Source organism: Lissotriton helveticus, chromosome 4_1, assembly GCF_964261635.1.
Source record: "Lissotriton helveticus chromosome 4_1, aLisHel1.1, whole genome shotgun sequence".
Taxonomy (NCBI): domain Eukaryota; kingdom Metazoa; phylum Chordata; class Amphibia; order Caudata; family Salamandridae; genus Lissotriton; species Lissotriton helveticus.
This window is the reverse complement of record NC_136063.1, coordinates 617,913,847-617,936,044: the sequence shown is the minus strand read 5'-3', so window position 1 is coordinate 617,936,044 and position 22,198 is coordinate 617,913,847. Positions and strand designations below refer to the sequence as shown.

General features: G+C 44.1%; 1 protein-coding gene across 7 annotated transcripts in view; it reads right to left on the bottom strand.

Moving 5' to 3' along the window:
* The window catches only part of ASPH (aspartate beta-hydroxylase), a 674,605-nt gene that overhangs the window by 317,646 nt on the left and 334,761 nt on the right, over positions 1-22,198 (bottom strand). For 5 of the 7 annotated variants that reach the window (XM_078687254.1, XM_078687259.1, XM_078687257.1 and 2 more), the window contains one exon: positions 1,350-1,394. The exons of 1 other annotated variant lie outside the window; for it this stretch is intronic. In XM_078687254.1, coding sequence (XP_078543380.1) covers positions 1,350-1,394 — 45 coding nt within the window. The remainder of the gene's footprint in view (positions 1-1,349; positions 1,395-22,198) is intronic. One more of the 7 variants, XM_078687255.1, reaches the window with a different exon arrangement.

Genomic DNA, 22,198 nt, shown 5'->3' with positions numbered 1-22,198 from the left:
GTCCGTCCGACGCGCAGGATCGACAACCTTTGGAGCTCCGAGTCCTTTTTCAGTGTCGACGGTCCTCGGCTCCGATTTCTTCGGGTCGACGACCTTGACCAGAGTTTTCGGTGTCCCAGTCTTCGGCTCGACACCCTTTAGCGACCTCACCGGGTCGACAACATTTTTAAGCTTTGTCGGCGCCGAGAGGTCCGAGGACTTCGAGCCGACCAAAGCAACACGCACTTTTGGTTTCGATGGCGCCTCTAGTGCTTTCTGTTGCGTAGACGCCGATGCTTTCTCTTTCGGTTGCGATTTCACCATTTGTGGCTCCTTAGAAGTGTCCGAAGCCGGACCCGGAGGCGAGGCTGTAGAACCCAGTGTAAGATCTTGGGTAAGGCCATGTGGCGATCCCACGACCTGAGCCTTATGAATGGTTTCGACCGTTGGGCATAGCTCCTCGCTCGAGCTATCTTCCATGGCCCCATAGGCCCCATCGTCGTCTCCTACCTCGTCGACGATTTCTTCAGTATCGAGCATTTCAACATCAGCGTCGTAGCAGGAGTCGATCTCCGCTGCTGGATTGGACATCGGCTCTTGAACTTCCTGCTCGTCTGCCTCTTCTTCCTCGGTATCGAAAATGTTCACCGGGTCAGGTGCCGTCTGCTGGGCCTCCTGGCGCGCTGCACGCCGAAGTCGAATCGTCTTCTTGGAGCGGAAACGAGAACAAGCCATACAGTTGGCTTCATCGTGATCCGGCGACAGGCACTTGTTGCACACCGGGTGGACGTCGATGTGAGGATACTTCGAGTTGCACACGGGGCACCTCTTGAACGGGCTCCGTTCCATGATGGTTCGTCGAATAAGGCCTCTGGCGTCGACCGGGCCTTCAGTGCTGAAGAGCCACGCGACTCCTCTGGATGTCTGACTCGGGAACTGAGCCGGAACAGAACTGGGCACCGATCGCAAGACAATACAGACGATATAGTAAAGGCCTCTATGCCAAAAGTAAAGTTTTCTATTGAATCCGAACTTGAGAGATCAAATATGCATCCGAACCCAATGGCGGAAAAAAACAATCTGGGGATGGAGTCGATGCCCATGCGCACTGTAGTCCAGGGGAGGAGCCACCTATCTTGTGATACTTCGAAGACTCTTCCAGGACAGCAATGTGCAATCATCCGGACCCAACACTAGGCGGCGATCTATGCACAAGATATGAATTCAGCAGCCCACATGTCTCGAACACCAAATTAGATGCTGTTACGGATAGATACCATTTAACAGTATCCTCTCTGTCGTCATGGTAATCCACTAAATATATCAAGAAAGAGATGCATACATTTATTAAAAAAATAAAACAACAATACCTGATGGTTGCTCTTTTTGTGTTTCCACAGGCAATGCCTTTTCTTCTGAAAATAAATAATTGGGATTCTATCACAATGCAAATAAGAAAGCACATTAAACCTGATAATGCACATTCACAACGAGTGTTAGTCTTAAAAGTGAAACAAGATTAAAGTCTCCTGATTTTATCAGATCAAGAGTGAAAAGGCCAAATTGCTATACCAGTTTTGAGTTATATCTAGGCTACATAACCAATAATTATGCATCTACTGAGAAGAGCTCCTGTTCATGGATCTGCTCCCACCATGCATTAAAACTATCAAAAAGCAAGTAGCATCTGGAGTGCTCGATTGCTACTCAACATAAACAAATAGGATGTTGCAGAGTACCTTCATGCCTGTTTTAGGATTTTCTGACCGTAATCTAAAGCCCACCCTTGCCTACAGAACAAGAATGATGGAGAGTTTGTGGATCCACAGTGATGATATTTCATTGGTAGACTTATTTAACAGTTTAATGCCTGGCTCTCAACTGCCACTGATCCATACACCTTCATTACATTGTCAATCAATATGGAAAGGTCCACGACTAAAACTAGGCTTGAGGTCAAGATAATTCCAACTCAACAAGGAAAGTGGACTGGACTAGTCGAAGAAACAGTTCTGTACGGATGTATGACGTTACAACGCATACTTTTACATCGCATGCCTTTACAACGCGGTTTTTACATCGCATACCATTACAACGCATAATGCTTTTAGGCCCTGGATAGTGATTTATTTAATTTACTATTCCAACTCCAGTCCCCGTGGATAGTAGGGAAGGTGTTGGATAGTATATTAAATACATTCCCTATCCTAGAGCGCCCCCCAGCGCTATGCGTTGTAATGGTTTGCGTTGTAAAAGTTGCGTCGTAATGGTAGTGCGTTGTAAAAGTTTCGTTGTAATGGATGTTTCCCGTTCTGTACAACTGCATAAGAGAAAAGGGTTAATCGAAATGCCACAGCAATGCCCTTTTTTCAAAAGAAATACTGGATACCTTCCAAGATAACTGTGAATACATAAGGATGTGCAGACTAAAGTAGTGATAGAAACTTTAGAACTGTGCTTTACCTACAATTGCCGAATACTTGAAAAATGATGTTTAAAAATTGAAAATGGTCTTAAAGTAAAAACATGCAAGTTCACTGGAGTTACTGATTCCAAGAGTTCTTTCGTCATAGTAAAATTAATCAACCAGGTTCAGGAATCTAGTTGCTCTATTTCACATCAGGAAAGCCTTTTGCTACACCATGAAACCTATTCATTTAAAGGATGTGAACTATAATTATCTTCACTGACTGACATGCTGTGGAGTTTTTTTTACTCCTTGATAACAAGCAAAATGTAAACCAAAAAGGTCTGGCCTGTGTAAGATTCGGTATCTCATCAAACCACCTAAATGGCTACTTTTAAAATGGCTCATAAGTTGGGCTTAGTTCTGCAACAATCTACCTATCGAGCAATAAGATAGAAAGAATTGAGGAGCAACACACTCCTTTTCTGCAGACTAAGATACTTCTTCTGTAGGTTAGCCCTGTGTTTTTTGCAATGCTTTAGAAAGGCACGGTGGGCCAGACAGAGGTCATCCGAATATTTATTACATTTAGGACACTTGAGGTTTTCACCACAGTGTGTTTACAAAGAGATTGACATAGGGTAAGACATGAAAGAAGGATTGCATAGTTTAAAATGTGCCCTTCACAACAGAGTTTGCCTTGTAGTATCAAGCATTTTCCATGTTGGAAGGTGGCAAATATGAAGGAGACCATCAAAATGTCAGTGAACTGCACCATACAAAATGGAATGACATTACACTTGACAGATAAGATGAGGAAATTGCAAGCACCTGGACCAAAATCTAAGTAAGTAATGTGTCTAAATTGTGTAATCTGAGTGGAGTGGGAAGTTCGGAGGTCTAACTGTTTCAATCTGTTGGCCTCTAGTTATGGACATTCCAGTTGGCAAGAACACATCTTGTGTTCTCCTCCACGGATCTAGGCATGCAGGGAAGAGGAACAGATCCAGCCTATTCACCTTTGAAGTAACTCGGTGTTTCCTAAAAAAGTGAAATACAATCCTCCCCTATCACCACCTGTGATCATCCTCCAATTCTGGAATGGATCGCCAGGCTGGTCCCCTGCACAACATTTCAATCCATCTTAAAACAGTCTTGCGTGGCGCAGGCTAGCAAGTGTGGGGGGGGAGTGGTTCCATAATGGTGGGGTGCAGGGCCATCTAGTTATTTGGCCAGTAGTCTGCCACTGCCCCAACATAAAGCCTAGAGGTCACTGGATTTGGGACTCCGGTAAATTGGACCTGTGCACTTCCACTAGAAAAAAGAAAAACAGAACCCTTTTCCATCAGAGACTAGAAAACTACCTCATTAAAGAAGGGTCGTCTGCAAAAAACCACCATTGAGGACAGTGTCACTACTAGACAAACTAGAGGCATTGTGAATTTTACAGACAGAAGACCCTGTAGATGAATGTGCAGGCGGGATAGCATCTGTGTGAGAAGCACCTCTCTGCGCCGCAATTCAGCAAAAGCACTGAATGAAAACATTAATAAAAAGCCTTCAACCATAATAAAAATAAAAAAAAGCTTTCTCAAGGTGTAGCTACTATATTTAAAACAAAACGTTTGAGCGGGTATTATATCTCCCTGCTGATTTCACACTTTAAGAACATCCTTCAGGTACAAAACTGAATCTGGAACGGTTTTCCCAGCAATTGCTCTCCAGATTCATCAGGTGGAACAATGTTGCCTTAGCTGTGACTCCACCCACCCAGGATGACAACTGTGTAGAACAGAAGGCGCAAATAGGCATACGGATATCAGTTACTAGTACTTTTCTGTGGAGTACTGAGAGGAACAAAGACAGCATCAACGGCAACACAGCATAAGATATGTTTGGAAACAATGAGATATTGTGCACCTTTTAATATTGTTCAATATAATCTCCTTGTGGCTTTTTGTGTGTAACCTATGATCATTCTTGTTTTTTTCCCTACCTGTTTTAACATTATGGTCCTTCCTTTCCTTCCTAATGTAAAGCGCTCTGATAACCTTTGGGACCTTGTTTGCGCTATATAAAACTTTATAGATAAATAAATAAATACTCATCGTACTAATTTACAGACTACCTACAATAAATATTATTACCAAAGGTATGAACAAAGGTATGAACATTTTTCCTCTGAATAAATGATTTTCCTGCAGATTCCTCACCTTAAGAATGAGTCTCAGAGCATTACTCTCCAATGGGATTGAGTAGCACCAATTAATCATGGAAGTTAAGCAAAACAGCCCTGGCAAAGTATCCACCGCTGTAGGATTGGGATGTGAGGCTTAAAAGAATGTAAAGATTACCCTGTGGCTACCCACCAAATGTGAATCTCTGGGGTGCCTCTGGTGAGAGCCATCGAAGGACAATGACACTGTCAAAATAGGCACAAATGCCTCCAGGAAGATCTTTTTAACCAAAGCATAGCAGATTTTAACACAAGGATAAACCCAATGTGAAATGGTGTGCTTGGTCACCACTTTGTCTTTCTTGGCTAAGACGGAGCCCACAAAGAGCTGATCATACATCATGAGCTGATCATACATCATGGCCTGTCAGGTGGGGTCAATGTAGTAAGATGCCAGGGGCTCAGTCTATGCAGCAGCTCTGCCTCTTTGGAGGGATGAGGAGAACTTAAAAAGGTGGACTGATTGACTGGGCAAGGTGACAGACAAATCCCACTTTCAGTAAACCAAAATAAAAACAAGCACTGGCGTTGCCAATAGGTTTCGCATTTGGAAAGTTGGAGCTATTGGTTTTGTAAATGACATTTTATATTTATATATCGTTATTGGCATTGTCAATTACAATATATAAATATAAAATGTCATTTACAAAACCAATAGCTCCAACTTTCCAAATGCGAAACCTATTGGCAACGCCAGTACTTGTTTGTATTCCACTTGTTTGCCTGATCACAGTAATATCCTACCTATTTACTTGGTCACTGCTTGTTCCTATTTCAGTTTACAAGCCTCATGAGAAAAGAAGGTTGAGAGGCTTTTAGGATTTCAGCCTGGGACTTGCAATGTAAATCACAAGTCATTGCCATGCAGGGTGCAGGAAGACACTGGGTAGGCTGGAGACTGCTGTCATGGCTGAAAGACTCTTCTCGGAAGCCTTGATTTAACAACGCTGAAGATTCTTATACTTGATTTGCTGCTGCGGAGAATGTTCCTTATTATTCAGCCAGTCCCTCAGGCTATGATGTATCTCATCAAATTCCCGTCAGCAAGTCATGAACAACATACGACTTTTAGGTCAATATATTTGAAAACTCACACTCTAAAATGGACCGTTAGCTTTTTTTTCGTATAATTATTTTTGGGGTGACTTGCCCTATGCCCCCCAAAAACACCTCTGGAGTGCATTAAGTATGGTCGCCATGTGAATGAATGAATAATCTAGACGGGCATTGAAAGATCTCCCGAAACTAAATTGACCTCGAAGTTCACTCTCTTTACCGTTTTACGCTGCAAAGAAAAAGAACGAAATTGTTTCAAAATGCGAAAAGTGCTTTTACACTCGGAATTTCCTTTCTAGCTCACGAGATGGAATTTCCCGAAGTTCTGTTTCTTTGTTCAGTTGGGGTGATATATACGGGATGAGTTCCAGGAAACAACTCGGTTCCACTGCTCTTTCGTGCTTTCGGTTTCCCATTGTGTGATAATGTATATATAGCTCAGGTTCCGCCGGGGGAAAGGCAGGAGTGAGGAAATGCTGGAGGTAGGGGACGAAGAGGGGGGTGGGTAATAAATATCCGAAAGCAAAGGAGGCATGTCCCTAGAACGGAGGAGACATACGGCTGAAGTGAAAGAATAATACGTGCGAGACGAGACCTGGAGAAGCAGACGGACTGCAGGACGAGGGAGAAAGGCAGAGGACGAGAAGACTGACAGAGGAAGGAGGCAGAGAAAGGGTGACTATCGGAAGCAGCAACGAGGGACGGGGAAAGGCACCAACCCAAACAAGGCGCACAATGCCCTGTGACCGCAGCTCTGTAGTAATGCTGACTTCAGCATTTTACAGCCATCGCGCAAGATGTTTTATGTGCGCGGAGGGAAGCCGGATGGGGGCGGGAGAGCCTGGGGCGGAAATGCGAGCGAGGGGAGGCAGGCGGATTAGGAGGGAAGCCGGATGGGGGCGGGAGAGCCTGGTGGGGGTGCGGGAATGCGAGCGAGGGGAGCAGGCGGATTAGGGAGATGCGCGTGCTTGTGTGGTCACGTGACCCGCCTTGAATTTTCGCCTATTACATTCTCAAGCGAATGATAATAGGCGAAACCTAAAAAGATGGGCAGGATAAAAAAAAAACACGTTATTTCAATAGAACACAATGAATGGTAGTTGGACAGAGAAAGCTTGAGTTCACCAACCTTACTGCCAAAGTCGAACCACGCAATTGTGCATCAGCTTGAATTGGGAAGCCATTGAGGAACATTTGTACAATATTTAAATCCCACTAACGAATAATTAACTGAGCGGGAGGTTATCCTGACTTGTTTAAGTGAATCAAACCTTTCAGTGAATGTGTCAGCTTAAGTAAAATAGGCTGGTCGGGGGCAAGAAGGCAAATAGGAGATCCAAATAACAGTTTATAGTAGCCACTGCTTTATTTCTGAAAGGCAAGAAATCGTGCAAATCATAAAACATTGAGGTGATTGTAATGTTTCCAACCTTTTCAGTTAAACCACTGAACAAATGCTCTCCACAGACCTGCATAAATGGATACAGTGGCGGGTTTTCTACCAGCCAAGATGATGTCCACAATGTGGAAAAGTAAATTTTGCCATGTTCTGTGTCCCTACGTGTTCCCCATCTTATGTTATGTGTGCATGATTGATATGCATATGTATTCCCCATGTTTGATTAAAGACGCAATTACAGTTGTGTCCATCCCTAGTATGCTAGTTCCCAGTTCTCGTGAAAGCTACGAGTATTAGGCCTATGTAAAGTTACGTTGCCACGTTTCTCAGTGTGCACGTTATTTCATTGTAAAGTCCCCGTTTCTAGGCCTCAAAAGGGCCCGGACACCAGATTCAGCTCCTGTCTCCTGAGCCCTCGCTGAGGAGCGATACAGCCCCCACCTGTATCCTCGACCCTTCACTTACTTCCTGCCTTACAGTGCCCGGCTCGGCCTGGCTCTGCCTACGAGTCTGCCAAGAGTATGTTATGATTCTAGTTATCAGTCCAGCCCTCCTTCTCTGCATTCCTAAACTACTGAATCGCATCAATAGTTTCCGTCATCATCTAGCCTTTACGTCTCCATGTAAGAGAAATACTGCATTTAATGGTCATTTTATATTCTTCAACACACTACATGTAGAATAATGCATGCTCCAGTCTTAGAGTCTGTTAGCCTCTCCCCTCCTGACTCTTAGTTTATATCAACATGTTCTCTAAACATTAGATACTAGATAGGGTTTAGGTACATGTCGCCCTGACTCTCCAGACTTCAGTCTCTGCTCCTAGCGCAGAAGTCATAGCCCCCAGCTTCTCCTAGTAACACGTCATTGTCAGTTTGCGCGCACCATTAGGTTAGAGGTCCCGGCTCCTTAGGTAGCCCCCTCCATGTTTCCGCCCCATTTATGACATATTCTGTTACGTTTACATCACATGTCCATGTATACGCCTCCTGTTACACCCACTTTCACCCTTATCTTTCGCGACTGCTATTGACCACACCCACTGCTCCGCCTATCATATGTATTGTAATGCAACTATTTTAGTATATATGCTTGTGCATTGTTATTAAAAGTTATCCTTTTCCTTGATCCTGTCCCAGGCAGCGCTGCCATCCTATTCCTGTGCAGGTTGTCCTGTTCCTGCCCTTTATGCTGTATTAAACCTGCAAACTCCTACTACCTCGAATCTTGACTCTTATTTTTTGAGCTATCTGTTATTGCTATGTCCAGTCAAACCTAGATCCGGTATTATTTATTTATATACCACATAATGGTGCCCGAACAGGGACATGCCCTTTCCCCACGCGCCGGTGAAGCCACGTATGCCCCCTGATCCTCTGCAGCCGTGACGGAACCATACCGTGCACGTGCAGATATTTCTGCTTCAAGTATCCCTCAGGCCCACGGAGGAGACGGAGGTTGCGGTCCAGCATCCAGACGAGGCGGTGGAGGAACGCGGCGAGTCCCGACCAGAGCCCAAGCCGAGAGTCCAAGGTCTGAGGTATCCGGAGGCCCACCCGTAACAGAAGTCCGAAGTTCGTCCGTCCGGCGTCAAAGCAGTCCAGTCCAGTCTGAGGCCTTCCGTTCTTGCTGCCCGGTGAGTACCGTTGCTGGGGTAGTATCTAGACAGGGTCAATCTAATTGTCTCTGGTCAGTGGGGTTTGGTGGTACACAGATCCCGAAACGAAGTGTCCACTCCGGTGGATGCGGGTCCTGACGTGTCTCTTTATGAGACCGGTAAGTTTCGTACTGTTTCAGCAGTGCATCTAGTTTCTGTTCTAGTCAGTTCTGTTCTCGAGCAAATTCATGCATTCTGTTTTCCGTATTCCAGGTAGTATTCTGTTCGAACTGTTATTTTAAATGTTCTTCATGTATTTTAATGTTGTGGTGTATTGTAATTGTGTCCAGATTACAGTTCAGTCATGCCGTTATTTTCCAGACTACGTCAGTTAAAAACTAGAAAAGGTCTGTTAGAAGAAGCAGTTCCTGTCCCGCCTAGGGACAGTCCAGGTCATTTTATGTATCAGAAGCATGGCATAAGTGCCATATTATATCTAGATTTATGGGTGGAGTACACCAAACAGTTAGAAGAAAAGTATAGATGGCCCGTATCGGGTACATGGGATGCCGAGTGCATCATGCGAGTAGAAGAAGCATTATGGAAAAAGAAAGCCAGACAGTCACAGAAAGATGCCATCGAGTTATGGCGCAAAGAATCTCATAAAAGAACCGAAAAAGAAATCAGAAAGTCAGAATTAAGTAGAGAATCCTTAGAACGAGCCCAAGAAAGGGAATTAATCGAGATAGGTGAACGAGTCAAAGCCGAACAGTCAGACAGACAGAGGAATGCCCTCATTAAGGGTATGTATCCTCTTCTTGCCGAGGGCTTGCCAAAAGCAACCCCGGAGGCATCCAGTAATTTTCCGCCACCATTAGTTCCGACCAAGCTACGTCACAAACCGACCGCAGCTGATATCTTTATTTCGTCCTATTTGGACGACACGGTTCCAGAATATGCAAATCCTGTTCCGCCAGTCCCTGTAAATCATGCCATTCCTACTCCTCCAGACACCGGAGTACCTGCTACGGTACCCCCGGTCCAGCCTACATTACAATTTCCCACTCTGCCAGCACGAAGAGTATCCGTCGACGATTCCAGTATAGGGGCCGCAGGAGGAGGTCCTCCTGGTACCCCGCCACCACACCAACGAGTAACGTTAGTCGAGTTACATGAATGTGCGTTACAGCGTACGCCCAAATATAAGTCCGTTGCAGATATCCGACGAGCTCTTACTGAATGCCGCTATGATCCAGTCGCAGGTGATGATAGTACAGTTATATATTCCATCCGTGTAAGACGGGTGACCGGGTATTTGGACACCCTACCGAATATGAAAGAAGATCTAGACAGAATATATCGTTTCATCCGTACAGGGGATGATCCAGAAAGTATTGGTGAAGCCATGTCTCAAAGGAAAGCTGAAATCCAGCTCATGCTATTAAAGTTTCTGATTAATTGTTTAATAAGGGAACAAGATTATCCGACCAAAGATCCGGCCGAAATGAGAATCCTGACAAGGTGGAGTGATAATATAGCCGAGGGTAAGCACAGAACCATCAGTAGTATAGAGAGTATGTACAAGAGAATTCGTAAAGAAATAATAAAGTTACATGAACAACGTAAAGCAGCACAAGTAAGCGAGAAAGAGAATGACTCTTCTACTGAAGAGGTAGAGGACGAGAATCCCGCCAGAATAGCGTATGTAGGAAAATCTAGATTTCCAGACCGCCATTTACGCCTAGAACACAAGTCAGTTTTTCATCACCCAGCACCAGAACAAGGTTCTCTAGAACAAGTATTTCAAGCTACCGATCATATTCTGAAATCACGAATCGGTTATAGTAAGTTAAGTACTATGCATGAACAAGAACTAGCCCGATCAGCAGTCCGATGGATTACTGATTCTACCACTTTTCCAGACGAAATAGTGGCACAAATGTTTCTGAAACTGCCCCCAGCCGAGCAACGACTGGTGGGTATGTATATGATCCAACACCTCATTACTCTGTATGAGGGTCAACATTCTGATCCAGGTCCGTTACACGATGTCCTGAACGAGTTACTCCAGTATAGATGGAAAGGTTTAGGTACCGATTTAATTAGTGTCATTCTAGAACAGCGTCACAAATATAGAACGTTTCTGAACCCGCATTTTGTTCATGTCTCACCTCCAGAAAGTAAACCGTTTTACATAGACAGACAGAACCCGTTACGAGAAGTACACCCAGTCAGGACAACAGATGGTGAAATGCAACGAGTGTTTGTTTACACCCCGATTACAAAGATGGAACTCTTAGAAATGAAGAAATTAATTCCCTGTCATGACAAAGATCCAGCAGGGTTCCACCGAGAATTAAAAGACATGCTCCGTATGGGAGAATACACTTATCCAGATATTATTAAAATGCTAAAGGTCCTGTTGCCCGCAGGGGTATACGAGAAACTCAAGGAAAAAGAATGGGAGGTGGGAGAGAAAAAGATCGATTGGGCAGTTTTAGAAGCTGAAGATAAGATACGAGTACCAGGTACCGGTCTTGGAGAGAAATGTAAAGAATTACCAGAACTGTTAATACAAGTTTTGCCCAGATTGTTAGCCACTAAAAAGGAAGACTGGGATGCAATCTCAGCCTGTAAACAGAAACAAGATGAAGACACTAGTGATTTTTATTCTAGATTTGAGAAATGCTTTATTATAAACAGTGGCCTCAAGACGAGTAGTGAGTCGTACCCTCATCTTTTTGTTACTAAATTAGTCGAGAATTCAAGTCCACAAGTTAAGAATCGAGTTTTGAAAGTCGAAAGTACATGGCAAGCTAGTACCCCGTCCCAGATGTTACAGATGCTCCAGTACCACCAGAATAGAATCAGAGAAGAGCAAGAACACGAGAGAAAACGTATGAAAGACACGAAAATGAAAGTACTAGTTGCACAATCTGTTCCTCAAGACAGTCAGAAGAGGGGTCCGAATCAGGCCAGTCATCCTGCAGCTCCCGTTAAAGGGACCTGCAATTATTGTAAACAGCCAGGTCATTCCATAAACGAGTGTGCAGTTCTGAAACATAATATAGCCACTGGTAAAACTAAAGAAAGACCACGTCCGCCTAGACAAGAACAAGTTTCACAGACTTCTCAGCCACAGAATGCACAACAGACAGTTCCAGCACCGCAGCCTATTGCTGCAACACAGCATGTTACACAGCAGATGTACCAGTATGCACAGACAGAGTATCCAGAGTATCAGCCATATTCATGAAACAGCCTAGAGAGGGAGGTAGGCTTGCCTCTCATCGAGATTCCTGTAGATCAAGAAGGTCCCTATGTTCATAGTCAAGTACTAGGGAAAGACAGAAAGTTTCTGATTGATACAGGGGCAAGTAGGACGACCATCAGTCACGCCGAAGTTCCAGGGGCTCCGCTCTCAGGCTCTAGAAATGTTTCCCTTGGATTTTCAGGAAAGCCTATTGTAAACGAGATATCTAAGCCAGTTACTCTAGAAGTAGGTCCATTGTCCCGCACTACTGATCTATTACTTACAAAGTCATGTCCAGAAAATTTGTTAGGTATTAAAACACTGAAAGAATTAGGTGCAGTTATTTGCTGCTCCCCTGAGGGAATACGCCTGTTTCTACGTGACTTCAAGGGTCACTATGTATTACGAGATTTTGATCCGAGATTGTCTAATGTTCCACAGCATTTATGGGCGCAAGGTCCAACTGATGTAGGTTATATGCAAATCACACCCCATCGTGTGACTCTCAAGCCAGGTGTAGTCCTGCCACGAATCAGACAGTACAGATTGCCACCTGAGGCTGTAGCAGCCTTATCCAAAATTATTGACGAGCTCATGGCTCAAGGAGTAGTTGTAGAAACTGACTCCAATGTATGTAATTCTCCGATCATTCCAGTCATGAAACGTACTGATCCAAATGCACCCCCAGTATATCGATTAGTGATTGACCTACGAGAACTTAATAAATGTATTATTCCCCAGTATCCAGTTGTCCCAGATATCTCTTCCCTATTGACAGCCATTGATTCCGAAGCCTCATTTTTTACAGTCATAGACCTCAAGAACGCGTTTTTCAGTGTCCCCATTCATCCAGACAGCCAGTTTCTTTTCGGATTTTGTTTAAATGGAAGGAGCTATATGTTCACACGAGCTCCTCAAGGTTTCACAGAAAGTCCTAGTATTTACAGTCAAGCACTTAAGAGACAACTAGACAACATTCACATGCCAACAGACACTGCCCTGCTCCAGTATGTCGATGATCTACTGATCACAGCCCGTTCTGAACGTGCTTGCGAGCGAGCATCACTTACAGTCTTGTATTTCCTTGCCGAGATGGGGCACAAGGTGTCCCCTTCGAAGCTTCAATTCTGTGTACAGCAAGTAATCTACTTAGGCCACTTACTGTCCAAGTGGGGTAGGCAGTTGACACCAGACCGTATCCAGTTAATAGCGAGTCTTCCTCAGCCCAAGACACAGAAGGAGGTACGTGCTTTTATCGGCCTTACTTCTTATTGCAGACAATGGATTCCTCAGTATGCATTTCTAGCTAAGCCACTGATACAGTTAACGACACAGGAGGCAGCCGTATCGACTGTCCTCCCTTGGACATCTGAACATACACTTAGTTTCAATGAGTTAAAGAAAGCTTTATGCCAAGCTCCAGTTCTAGCTACACCGAACTACAGTAAGCCTTTTACACTTTTCGTCACTGAACGTGAAGGTACAGCATTATCTGTTCTCACACAAGATCAAGCAGGACAATACAAGCCCTGTGCTTATTTTTCGAGCACACTAGATCCTGTAGCCCAGGCTCTGCCTGCGTGCCTCAAGTCAGTTGCAGCCACAGCTCTAGCTATCAGACAAAGTGATTCCATAGTATTAGGACATTCCTTGACAGTACAAGTTCCACACTCCGTGGAAGTTCTTTTAAACCGTACACAGACTCAACACTTGACAATTGCACGTTTAACAGGTTATGAATTGACACTGTTCCAGCCACACATAGAAATCAGACGCTGCAACGTTCTAAATCCTGCTACACTGTTACCGTCAGTTACTTCGAATCCTGCCACACACGACTGTGTGGAAGTAGTTAATATTATGACTAAGCCAAGACAAGATCTGACAGATATTCCATTACCAGATCCCGACCTGACACTTTATGTGGATGGTTCATGTATGAGAACAAGTACAGGAGAACTAGTAGCCGCGTATGCAGTGACTACTGACACTGAAGTTATAGAAACACACCGTATTGACACCCTGTCTGCTCAAGCAGCAGAGCTAGTTGCTCTGACACAAGCCTGCATACACGCCAAGAACCTGAAAGTTAATATTTATACAGATTCACGCTACGCATTCGGAGTTGTACACGACTTCGGAGTGCTCTGGCAGGAGAGAGGTTTCATGACTTCTCATGGAACCAAGATTCAGCATGGTCTCCTTATTCAAGCTCTGTTAGATGCCATACACTTACCGACATCTATTGCTATCATGAAGTGCAAAGCACATACGAAAGTTACTGACATTATTTCTCAAGGTAACGATCTGGCAGATCGCACAGCCAAGCTTACAGCACAGACTCCAGACATTCCAGTTAATCCGACACAGACACATACTCCAGATCCGACTACATGCATGACAGTTAAGGACCCTACTCAAGATGTCATAGATATCCAGTTACATGCTACTCCCGATGAAATCAAGAAATGGTCCGAACAAGGAGGGGTCCAGACAGATCAGGGATGGGTAACGAAGGGAAAAGTCACATGGTTTCTCCCCGACTCTATGGTTCAAGTCATTATCAATACCGCACATAGTCCAGCACATTTAGGAGAAAAAGCTATGTTAGACAGTATCCAGAACATTTGGTTCAACAAGCATTTACGAGCTGCAGCCAAGCAGAAAGTCCGTACCTGTATGATATGTTGCCAGTTCAATCCAGGTAAAAGTGTCCCGGTGGAACAAGGTGGATTCCAGCCCCCTGACCACCCTTTTGAAGTCCTCCAGATGGATTATATTCAGATGGAGCGATGTCGAGGTTTCAAGTATGTCCTTGTAGTTGTATGCGCTTTGTCCAGGTGGACAGAGGCATATCCAGTTCCAGATTACACAGCCGCGACCACTGCCAAGCAGTTGGTTCGTGAATTCTTCCCCCGTTATGGACTCCCTAGAGTCGTATATTCTGATAACGGCCAGCCATTCTCATCTGAACTCATGAAACATGTTTCCCTTTTGTTAGGGTACCAGTGGAAGTTCCATTGTGTACGCCATCCTGAAGCAGCCGGTCTCGTAGAGAGACATAATCAGACCCTGAAAATCCGCATTGCCAAAATTTGTAAAGAGAAAGGTGTGGACTGGTTAGTAGCTCTGCCAGTCGCTTTGTTTTATATGCGCATGGTCGCACATTCCAGATCAGGTCTGTCCCCGTATGAGGTCGTATTCGGCCGTCCCCCTAACATGTGGGGTACACCTAGACCCCGAAGTATTACCGATGTTTCAAGTAATATGCTGACAGATTACCTAGCTTCCTTGATGTCTGCCCTACACTCTTGTCGTTCACAGGTTGCCGCCGCATTTCCAGACAATACCGAGGTGGCACCGCATGAGATCGTTCCCGGAAATCTGGTTCTTGTGAGGAACTTTGATCGTTCAAGTCCGCTGGAGCCCCGCTGGAAGGAACCCCGACAGGTCCTCCTGGCCACCCGTACTGCCGTCAAGCTGGAAGGCAGGAAGGGCTGGGTCCACCTGTCACATGTGAAAAAGTTTTACGGACTAAAGCCTGTTTCTAAGAACATTTCCGAGGATTTGAAAAATTGCCAAAGTACTATTCTTAAGGACTGTCCCGCAAAAGACAATGATACTAAACCCTCCCTGTTAGAGAAAACTCCGCAACAGGAGTATAAGAAGAAATTAAGGTCTAGTAAAATAAGTCAGCCAGTTTGATTGTCTAAGTCCTCCCCTAGGTGAAACGGTTAGACCGGTTTCTGACATGTATAAAATAGACCCCCATAGTGAGAGAGTTAGTCAAAACTCAATCCGATGTATCGTTTTTCTAAGTTTCATATTGTTTTTCAGCCTTATGACTACCTGCACAAGTTATGCTTTTTATTTGTGTTTTCCAGTTTCTCATGTAAATAAGTCTGCTAATGCTACGGTAGAGCACACGTTTAGTGATTTACCTCCTCATGAACTATCTTATCGTCTTGCTATGCGTAATAATTCCTTTATCCGCATGTTACATTATTCACACCAGACCAGCAATGCCACTAATTGTTGGGTGTGTGGTCGACTCCCCCCTTTCCAGACACCGAAGGGAGTTCTGCCACTCTTTCCTTATCCATTTTCACATAACGGTTCATGTGGAGCATGGTCCACGTTAACGTCATCCTCAACAGATATGTCTTTTCTTAACAGTACATGTTTTCCAGACAAGCAAGGTCTCCCCCACAGAACAGGGTTAGATCTAGAAAATGAAGTTTATAATTTAGGTAATTATTCTTCGAATTTCATGGTCCTGAATGTTCAGTCTGATACTACTCCAGACTTACCTGCTATGTCAGTACTACCAGTTAAAGGCGAATTATGTGTCAGAAAGAATGGTTCCGTACATGTAGGCCATAGTGATTGTACTACTATTGTCAAGTATAGTGACAGCAGGAAATCTATTTTCAAAGCTTCACGTCATTCTTATTTTGTTTGTGGTCAGACCGCATATGTTCGTCTGCCCCTCGATTGGGAGGGAACCTGTTACATTGCCTTCCTACTGCCACCAGTTTTTCTAGCCCCACCTGACTACCATAGGAATTCCCACCTAGTACATACTAGACACAAAAGAGACCTCCCGATTGTCGATTATACTGAAACTGCTCTAGAACAATACATAGATATCAATAAAGGTGTCTTCCCTTATTTAGGTACTGTTGTGAATAGTAAACTGATACGTAGATTAACGAGAACCCTTGAAGCAGTAGTGATTGAGACTACTTCTGCTCTAAGTAACTTAACCGAAGAGCAATCCTTTATGAGAATTGTCGTGCTCCAGAATCGTCTCGTCCTTGACGTCATACTGGCCGATAGGGGCGGGGCATGTAGAGTCATCGGATCTAGTTGCTGCATTTTCATTCCTAATAACGCGCCGTCTGTTTATTCAGCTATAACCAGACTCCATAAAATTGCCCATATGTTACACCAAGATCCAGGCACCTGGACATGGTCCGGTTGGTTCTGGAATATAATTTCCGCCTGGGGATGGAAAGTATTGTCCTTTCTAGGTATTGCAGTAGCGATCATATTCAGTTGCTGCCTATGTATACAATGTGGCCCTGCGATTTGTGGCATTTGTGCTACCTCTTGTATTCCTAGTCCCAAGTCCCGTTCTAAATCCAGTTCCAAGAAAATTCGAGACGAGCAAATGATACTGTATGAAATGATAGATGGTATCATGAATATTGATGTTTCCTGATGGAAACGTAGTGACAAGGAGGGAATGTGGAAAAGTAAATTTTGCCATGTTCTGTGTCCCTACGTGTTCCCCATCTTATGTTATGTGTGCATGATTGATATGCATATGTATTCCCCATGTTTGATTAAAGACGCAATTACAGTTGTGTCCATCCCTAGTATGCTAGTTCCCAGTTCTCGTGAAAGCTACGAGTATTAGGCCTATGTAAAGTTAAGTTGCCACGTTTCTCAGTGTGCACGTTATTTCATTGTAAAGTCCCCGTTTCTAGGCCTCAAAAGGGCCCGGACACCAGATTCAGCTCCTGTCTCCTGAGCCCTCGCTGAGGAGCGATACAGCCCCCACCTGTATCCTCGACCCTTCACTTACTTCCTGCCTTACAGTGCCCGGCTCGGCCTGGCTCTGCCTACGAGTCTGCCAAGAGTATGTTATGATTCTAGTTATCAGTCCAGCCCTCCTTCTCTGCATTCCTAAACTACTGAATCGCATCAATAGTTTCCGTCATCATCTAGCCTTTACGTCTCCATGTAAGAGAAATACTGCATTTAATGGTCATTTTATATTCTTCAACACACTACATGTAGAATAATGCATGCTCCAGTCTTAGAGTCTGTTAGCCTCTCCCCTCCTGACTCTTAGTTTATATCAACATGTTCTCTAAACATTAGATACTAGATAGGGTTTAGGTACATGTCGCCCTGACTCTCCAGACTTCAGTCTCTGCTCCTAGCGCAGAAGTCATAGCCCCCAGCTTCTCCTAGTAACACGTCATTGTCAGTTTGCGCGCACCATTAGGTTAGAGGTCCCGGCTCCTTAGGTAGCCCCCTCCATGTTTCCGCCCCATTTATGACATATTCTGTTACGTTTACATCACATGTCCATGTATACGCCTCCTGTTACACCCACTTTCACCCTTATCTTTCGCGACTGCTATTGACCACACCCACTGCTCCGCCTATCATATGTATTGTAATGCAACTATTTTAGTATATATGCTTGTGCATTGTTATTAAAAGTTATCCTTTTCCTTGATCCTGTCCCAGGCAGCGCTGCCATCCTATTCCTGTGCAGGTTGTCCTGTTCCTGCCCTTTATGCTGTATTAAACCTGCAAACTCCTACTACCTCGAATCTTGACTCTTATTTTTTGAGCTATCTGTTATTGCTATGTCCAGTCAAACCTAGATCCGGTATTATTTATTTATATACCACAACAACCTTAGGCAGCGAGCAAAAATAATTCTAGTGGACATCACTCAATTTGGGGATTGGGATGAAGTATAGGGCCACACTGATGGAAGAGAGATGTCTACCCTTTACAGGAGAGAAAGAAGGGACTTTTCTGAAGAGTACCAACAGGTCAGCATACTTAAAGTTCCTTTCCAGTCGATGGGCGATCACAACCAGTTGTGCTCCATCCTCCCGCACCTTCTCCAGGACTTGTGCCGAAAGTGGGATCCCCAGGAATGCATATCAAAGACCCTGTGACAGATCAAACCTCCTCGCTCGGTCTGAAGAAGTAGGACACCACTCTGCATGAACCCCTCCCCCCGCTCCTTCCACAGTACTTTTGCCAGAAGCGAGATGGGCGGAAATGTGTTAAGCAGTTCATGTGACCAGTTGAACCTAAGGGCATTCCTTAGGGATCCATTCAGAGGGAAATACATGACACAAAAACCAAAGATAATTCCTGTTCTGGGCTGTGGCGAAGAGATCAATGCATGTTGTCTTCTATGGAGAGGTGACTCAAGTATCCGCTCTCATGCTCAGGATGTCTGTGAGGTATGGCGTTAATGGAAAAATGCACAATTGCTTGGTCCACTGTCATAGCTCCACCCACTTACAACATAGGGTCCATGGCACAACACTGCCATGTCTTTTAATGTAATGGATGGTGGTGTCCAACAGAACTTGAGTGCACTGCCTGAGATGGAAGAGGCAAAAGCCTTCCTAACAAGAGAGACCACCCACAGCTCCTAAACAATTATGTGTAGACGCTGATCCAACGTGTACCATAGGCCCCACACCATGATGAAGCCCAGATGAGTATTCCTGCTTAATAATGAGGCATTTGAAAACTACAATATCCTACAACAGAACAGATCTGAAAGGATAACCCACTGACAGATTGGAGGGACACAAACAGTGAAGACCCGGTAAGTCAGAAGCGAAGAGGCTTCCCTGATACCGGAGCCATTGCCTCCTTAGACTGCACTGAAGGTTCTTGTGTGCCTTCTGATGTATCGGTCAGTTGGAGGATGCAAGAGGACACCTGGCCAGGACCTGCAGGAAAAGGATTGGTGTCCGAGCCAGAAACTTTGGAATCACATCCCAAATATCAGCTGTCCTCAGCTTTTCTTCTTGTGTCTAGCACTGATCCTATGAAAGAAAGCTGCTGCATGGGCGCTTTCGGGTGCTATTGTGAAGCCCAAGTTGTGAAGAAAAGTCATGGGCCACTGGAGAAATGGGATCAAGCATTCAACAGCTGGTGGTACATGTTTGGGAAAAACATTTTACTTACCTGTATCTCTTGTTCTCCAGGATTGGAATCTTTGATAGATTCACACGCTTGAATCATTCTCCATCGTCAAGGTAAGAATCCCACGGTACCTTCTAAAGCAATAGAAGCAGTATACATAGCTTTAAAATGGCAAAAATACATTGACTTTAATAGCTTATTCAAATCCTTTATTAAAAACCGAACTTCAGCCAATCACGTGCCAACACCATCTAGAATAATCCGTACAGAGGCACCTTCCCTCAGATTTTCAAGCACTAGTCAACACTTACAAGAAGGAGAGCCTCTATGGAGAGGAGGGTGGGTCACAAGTGACTCTGAAAGATGCCAATGCTGAAGAATGAGAGTTATAAAAGATGACATAATGCTGCCTATCCCACAGCTGCATCACTGCGCTGTGACGAGTCCAGGCAATATGTTGTGTGAACGTATGCCTGTTTTTCCATGTCGCTCCACGGCATACACTTTCAATAGGGACTCCAGCAAACAGTGTTTTTGTTTCTGTTGAGACCGCCCTAGTAGTGTGCGCCATAACCTTTTCCATTAAAGGCCTACCTGCCCCAGAATAGCAGAATTGAATAGTCGCCGATATCCATCTAGCTATGCTTGCCTTGGAAACTGGACCAACTTTGTTATGATTTCCATATGCGGTTAGAAATTGATCTGTAGTTCTTAATTTTTTTGTGCAAGGCAAATGAAACTTTAGGCGTCTCTTCATATTCAGTGCATACAATGTTTTACCGCAGCAGTCTGTAGATTCCGGAAGAATATTTTAAGCACAATAGGTTTGTTCAGATGAAAATTCATAGTAACTTTTGGAATAAATGTGGAATTAGACCTAAGAACCACAGCGTCAGCCTTAAAGGTCTCATTGATAGTGAACTCTTGTATTTCACTTACTCTTCTGGTTGATGTCAAAGCTAGAAGTAACGCTATGTTCCATGTCAGGAATTTGATCTCCGTCTTATTAATAGGCTCTACAGGGCTCTTCATGAGCTGTGCCAGTACTGATTTGAGTTGACAGATAGGAGGAGGAGATTTTATCAGAGGGAAGTCTCTGAATAAACTTTTAAGAAACTGTGTAATAATTCTGTTACACCACAACGAAGAGGCGTGAAATTGCCGCTAAGTGTAATTTAACCGAAGAATGAACTAGGCCTGATCTAGCCAAAGATAGCAGGTAAGGCAATATTTGCTTTGGAGGTGCTCAGATAGGGTGAATTTTTGACATTTGGGTCCATAAGGAGAAACGCTTCCATTTTAATCCATATGCTTTGTTAGTGTTATACGCTCTGCCTCTCGCAAGAATATCTCTTTAATTTAGGAGCAAAGCAGATAAGTGCAGTGAAGTCTGGTTTGAATGAAACACCTGGTTGCAGCTTATCAACAGTAAAACCCTCCAAAGGTTCCAGCTGATTGCGATTCTCCTCTGACAGCAGTAGATGTTCTGTGAATGAGTGTTGCATGGGCTACCATGGAGCAATTACAATCTTTTGACGAGGCTCTTTCTTCATCTTTCTGAGAAGTCTGAGTAAGAGAGGGATCAGGGGAAAATCGTGTGCAAAATCCTCACGATCTGACTGAAAACGCATTCCTCTACAACCCTTCTTGAGGTTGCCAGCTTGCACAAAACTGTCATTTCGGTTTCTTTTGAGATGCAAAGAGATCCAGTGTTGGTTTGCCCCATTGTTAGAAGATTTTGTTCAGAATAGATTGATTTAGTTCACAATCATGGCAGCTGTATTTTGTCTAGGACGGTCATTGACCGTCCTAGTTGTTTTTTACATGATATTCCTAGTACGCGATTCCCTGCCTGTAAATTTACTGCCAAACCTCAGTTTTCACTACTGGAGTATGATCTGTAGATAATCCTCATTCCTTCTTTATTTATAATTTAAAAGAAGTCTCATTTCACTTGCCTCCTCGTTTTGTTGGCTCTCTATATATGATCAGGTTTGGGGGATTTGAAAAAATCCAAATACCCTGATCATATAGACGGGACGCTATGAAGGAAAAAGGAAGAAAAGAGATTTGGGAGGGAAAAGATCAATAAAGACCCCATTCATCAACGTAATACATTAATGGGCAGGGAATCAAGTACTAGGAATATCCAGTAACAAGCATTTGCAATGCAATAGGTCTCGGATTTACGAGAGTTTGAGCTATTGGCCTTGTAAATGACAATGCCTTTAATTTATGTGATATTTTTAAAACAGCTAAATAAAAGGCAGTCATTTACAATGCCAATAGCTTAAACCATCGCAAATGCAAGACATATTGCATTGCAAATGCATTCACCGCCCGTGCTATAAAAATAAAAGACTATGGGGACCCTCATCACATCCTGCGATGCGGGGGGAATTTGTATTACGCCACTATATAAGTTTAGTTGTCGTCTGGAACCACACAGCAATGCTACAGAGAGGGAAAATGTCCAGTAACTGGGTCTTCAAGAATTTATTCCCTCTGGACAAAAATTTCTGAAAATTACCTCAGAGCAGTGCCAGTTATGTAGCACAATGCCTCGAGCAAGG